The sequence below is a fragment of the Etheostoma spectabile genome, chromosome 21 (assembly GCF_008692095.1).
Source record: "Etheostoma spectabile isolate EspeVRDwgs_2016 chromosome 21, UIUC_Espe_1.0, whole genome shotgun sequence".
In the NCBI taxonomy this organism is placed as follows: domain Eukaryota; kingdom Metazoa; phylum Chordata; class Actinopteri; order Perciformes; family Percidae; genus Etheostoma; species Etheostoma spectabile.
The window spans coordinates 22891267-22896198 of record NC_045753.1 but is presented as its reverse complement, the minus strand read 5'-3'; the positions used below and the strand labels follow the sequence as shown (position 1 = coordinate 22896198).

At 40.9% G+C, this 4932-nt stretch overlaps 1 protein-coding gene across 1 annotated transcript in view; it reads right to left on the bottom strand.

The window, feature by feature from the left end:
* Positions 1–157: 157 nt before the first annotated feature.
* Positions 158–4932, bottom strand: part of tmem235b (transmembrane protein 235b) — an 8770-nt gene continuing 3995 nt past the window's right edge. The window contains exon 4 of the mRNA XM_032501661.1: positions 158–2289. Coding sequence (XP_032357552.1) covers positions 2060–2289 — 230 coding nt within the window. The 3' untranslated portion in view covers positions 158–2059. The remainder of the gene's footprint in view (positions 2290–4932) is intronic.

The window sequence follows — 4932 nt, the reverse complement described above, 5'->3', positions numbered from 1 at the left end:
GGGGGGGGGGGGTGAATAATGTAAAGTTGTATCCAGGCAGATGAGCTGGTCTCTATAACGCTGTTGGGATAAACCTTCAGCAGTATGGATGAGCTTTGTTCTTTTTAGTTATGTAGTGAATGTGTTACTCACCTTTTTCAGCATGTCCTGTTGTTTAAACACTGTATCATACAATGACTGAATCTATGAATAGTTTGTTTCACATAACTGAGATAATTTCAATTTCATTTCTGGATAGTCACTCTGTCATTTTCTAGCAGCACTGTGATGTTCTTGAATGAGCATGGAATATTTCATTCTATTAAAAAAAAAAAAAAGACCTATTAGAAGACTAATTAACTCCATTTCTTTTAGAAGACCGTATAACTGAAATGTTTACAATCTGAAACAGTTTACAGTGGGAAAAGGCCAGACACAGACAACATAGCAGTTATGAAGGTCGAGGGCTCAGTTCAGTGACAGTATTTTTGGTAAGCCAACATAGAGCTCCTGTTTTCTAAAATGTTTTGGTTTTTGAGATACATGCCTTTTATCTGATGCCCAAAATGAGGCTTCAGTTTTCTGGAGATGCCTTAAAGCACAGCTTGTTTAAAGTAGAATCTCACACCCACTCCCTGTCCTTTGTGGATGCACAGAATGTTTAGGTTGCCATTGGAACATCTCAAATAAAATTCTCGCTGTCTCTCATACATAACAAGGAGTAAATACATCTGATGTAATAATACAACACACTCTCTCTCTCTGATATTGCGGAACAAAAGACATTTGAGAACATCTGCTCAAATTCATGTAAAAAAACAAATCTGTTCCAGTAACTGGTTACCAAGAAAAAAAAACACTATGATACACAGAGTGCTGTGTATCAAACCATACTGAAGGAACATGGGAACAGTTCCACCAACACTAAGAAATCAACGGTAAGAGCACTGGGCTCAAAACACAGACAAGTCTGTATAACTAACATGTCATCATATAAACAATTACATCAAATTAATTAGCATGATTGAAAAATATAGGTAATATAACATGAGAATACAAACGTATATGATTTTAAGTTGACAATAACATGGTCAGGAGCATTTTCAATTCTGACCACAAGAGGGCACAAATAGTCAAATATACCACTTCACTTTGCTCACTGTAAATCACCAGACTGACAATCTGATGCAGATTTAGGGATATTAAACTTATAAAACACTATTTTAACAGTCCAAAACATCTGTAGCTCAACATTTGTATTTTGCGAGAGCCTTAATAGAGGATTCCGGTCGATTTCAACACGTAGCTCTGATGTTTGTGGTCAGAGTGGTCAGTAGTGAGAAAAATGAAAATAACTGGTGTTGCCTACACAGAGTTATGCAGGCGGCTGAAACAGGGCAGGTTTTAACATGTTCGAGATGTCATTACAAGTGCCTTGTCATGTGAACGGATTCATGCCGAACACAGTGAATATGGCTGCAGTAGATGTGAAAGAAATGCATAAAAGTTGTGCTAATTCAGCTCTGTTTAGTTCCGGTGAAGTCCACACAAGTCGATTGTTGAACTCACACATGAATCCAGTATTCCAAAACGTAAACTGCAGTCATATTCAATGTCTTCACTTGGAATGAATCAGTTCACATGGCTAGGCACTTGTAATGACATCTCAAACATTAACGTTAAGAAGCTAAAAGCACGTTTAACCCGTGTTGTCCTCCAGGGTCAAAAACCTTTTCAGACTTTTTTTTTTAGTTTTCACTAACGTCACCTTACTACCAGTATTTATGGTCAATATCCCTCATTTATATAGAGTTATACCTAATATTGGAGTAAAGAAATTATGAATAATAAGTTTAGTCAGGAATGGAATCCAATCCCTTTTTTTTGTGGTAATTTGGTTTAAAAGAAACCCATATTTCAGATGTACATTTTTTTTAAAGGGGTAAAATTTGACCCGAGGCCAACAGGAGGGTTAAAACCTGCCCCGTTTCAACCACCTGGGTGCAAAATGTAGCAAGTGCATGCTACAGTTCGATTGTCAGCCCTTCTGAATGTGTTGGATCCAGTGTAGAGGCTTATGTCAGGCCATGGCGGGACTGCTTTGCTGCAGCTTGGCCATTCTCGCAGCCACGAGGAGCAGTACGCCGGTGAGGAGCTCCAGGCCGTAGGAGAGCCAGGCCAGACCCAGAGACCAGCCGAAGGAGGTGTGGATATAGGCCAGACCCTCAGGCCCCACCTGCCTCTCCGTCTCAGCCAGGGCCTTGCCCGAGTAGAGGATGTAGAGGCTCACACCACACAGCGTCAGCAGACCTGGAGAGAGCATTACAGCATTTTTTTTTTTTTTTTAAAGATTTCATGGGGCTTTTCCGCCTTTTATTTTTGATAGGACAGCTAGATGAGAAAGGGAAGAGAGGTCAGATTCGAATCTGGGACCTCTGCACCGAGGCATAAACCTCTCAGTACAACTCTGCCAATCATTCACATTTGTTTGAAGAAATATTTCTGTTTTTAGGCACAAACATCTAAGACTTGTTTAGGCAGTACACATGCCGGTTTGTTCTTCAGCAATTATAAAGAGGAAATTTGTCAGCCAGTCTCAGAATTCCGTGCTGAGAGACCATCAATAAAACCAGCAATATCATCATGCCATTAGCTACCCAAAATCACATTTTGTAAGAGACAGGAAATATAGTGACGTGCGTGTTGCCTGCTTAAACATCGTAGTCATCAGAGACTAGACTGAGACACACACAAACCCACGCAGTCCAATCAAGTTTCATAGTGTTGCTATTGGAAACCATTTTAATTTTGTCAGCTTGATACTGGTTTTAATGGGATGCAAGTGGAGCGCAGAGGCTACCCAGGGCGGGACTAATAATCATTTTATCACAATTACACCCCAAGTTGCTGTGGGCTTGGAGAACTGGGAGGAAGCTGCATCTGATGTCTCATTCGTATGCAGAGAAACACAAACTGAGTGACAGACCGGAAACCGCCTCGCATATTGAACATATAGAAATAATAATACTTTCTACTTTTATTGATCCCCAGTGGGGAAATTACAATTTAAAGGACTATGATTAAAACCTAAAAACGTTATAACTGAAAGGTGTTACTGGTAGATAACAGCAACAATTTTGATTATCGATATATCTTTTAAAACCATGTTTTGAGCAAAAACACCACAGACATGAAATATCTCAACAACTTTTGGATGGATTGCCGTGTCAGTCATGGTCCCCAGAGGATGAGTCCTGGTGATCCTCTGACTTTTCTTTTGAGTGAATAAAAAATTGTGGCGAATGTTGACTATATAACTTGGCTATTTTAAAGTGGGGGGGTTTATGCAGGAAGCTCCGAGTTGCACTAGTGACGATTATCTCTGACCAGTAAGCAGTGACTCTGCAGTGATATTCCTCCTTCTAATATAGGCCCCGCTTGCATGAAACGCTGACTGAGGTGGTACCCAAAAAACAACTTTTGCTATTGGAATACCAATAACGAGCGAGTCACGCAGAGTTGAGTCGAGCCGTGCCATTCAACGGAAAAGTGGCATTAGTCTGTTTTTTTCCCCCCTGGTTTCCCTTTAATTGGTCACAGCAGCTTTTCAAGGCATGATCACACTCTTGCCCTCTCACTTTTGGTGTTAACACACATTTCCTGGTTGTATAAGTGGTTTATTAACACAATACACGCTGACTGAGGATGCAATATGAAAATGCTCAGATATTTAATTATTTAAGTAGCGAATAATTGCCACAGATTGTAATTAAATAATGAATTTTTATGAGCGGAAGAAGCCTGAACAACAATTTTGGGAAACCACATTTGGGGGACAACAAACCAGAGACCATGAACAAAGAAACGCCTGGCTCGGAGGCTGGGACCTTTTGAAAGTCGGGCAGTCAACAAGTTCACAGGACAACTCCAATCTAATTGACGGTTTTATCCCATTCCACACATTACCATGTGCTGCTTATTGAAGGGAGAACATAAGGTGTCTTTTTAAGTAAGTGTTTGTCCATCACAAGGTCCTCTTTATGCAGGTCATAAGGCATTAGCGAGAGAGCACCCAAGGGATCCAGACAGAAGAGCTCTACCAGATGCTCAGGCACCACCAATAACTTAATTACAGTAAACACCCAGATTAACATAACAGTATAAACACAGTTAACGGTAATCTAACTCTCCCAATAACACCCATTTATATAATTAGTTTGATAGTTAAATATTTATCAAGTGGGGTGTGCTTACAGTAAGCAGTAGGCAAAGGAAATACTTTGTTTTTATTCTTGTTGATACGTAAATCTATACGACCTCTTAACAGGAGCAGTTGTGCGTAGTTTTAGTTGCGGTACAAAGCAAAAGTGAAAAAAATAGATTTTAAGACATGTTTTCAGTTATTTAACAAAGTAGCCACCCTTTGCTCTGATTACTGCTTTGCACACTCTTGGCATCTCTTTGATGACTTCACGACGTAGTCCCCTGAATGGTTTCCCAACAGCTTGAAGAGTGTGCCCAAGATGTTCAGCACTTGTTGGCCCTTTTGCCTTCACTCTGCAGCCCAGCTCTCCCCAAACCATCTCAATTGGGTTCAGGTCCGGTGACTGTGGAGACGCAGCCCTCCATCACGCTCTTTCTTGGTCAAACAACAGCCTGGAGGTGTGTTTGGGGTCATTGTCCTGTTGAAAAATAAATGATGGTCCAACTAAACGCAAACCGTATGGGATGTTGCATGTCACTGCAGGGTGCTGTGGAAGCCATGCTGGTTCAGTATGCCTTCAATTTTGAATAAATCTCCACCAGTGTCACTAGCAGAGCACCCCCACACCATCACATCTCCTCCTCCATGCTTCATGGTGGGAACCAGGCATGTAGAATCCATCCGGTCACTTTTTTTCTGTCGCGCAAAGACACAGGGGTTGGAACCAAAGATCTCAAACTTGGACTCAT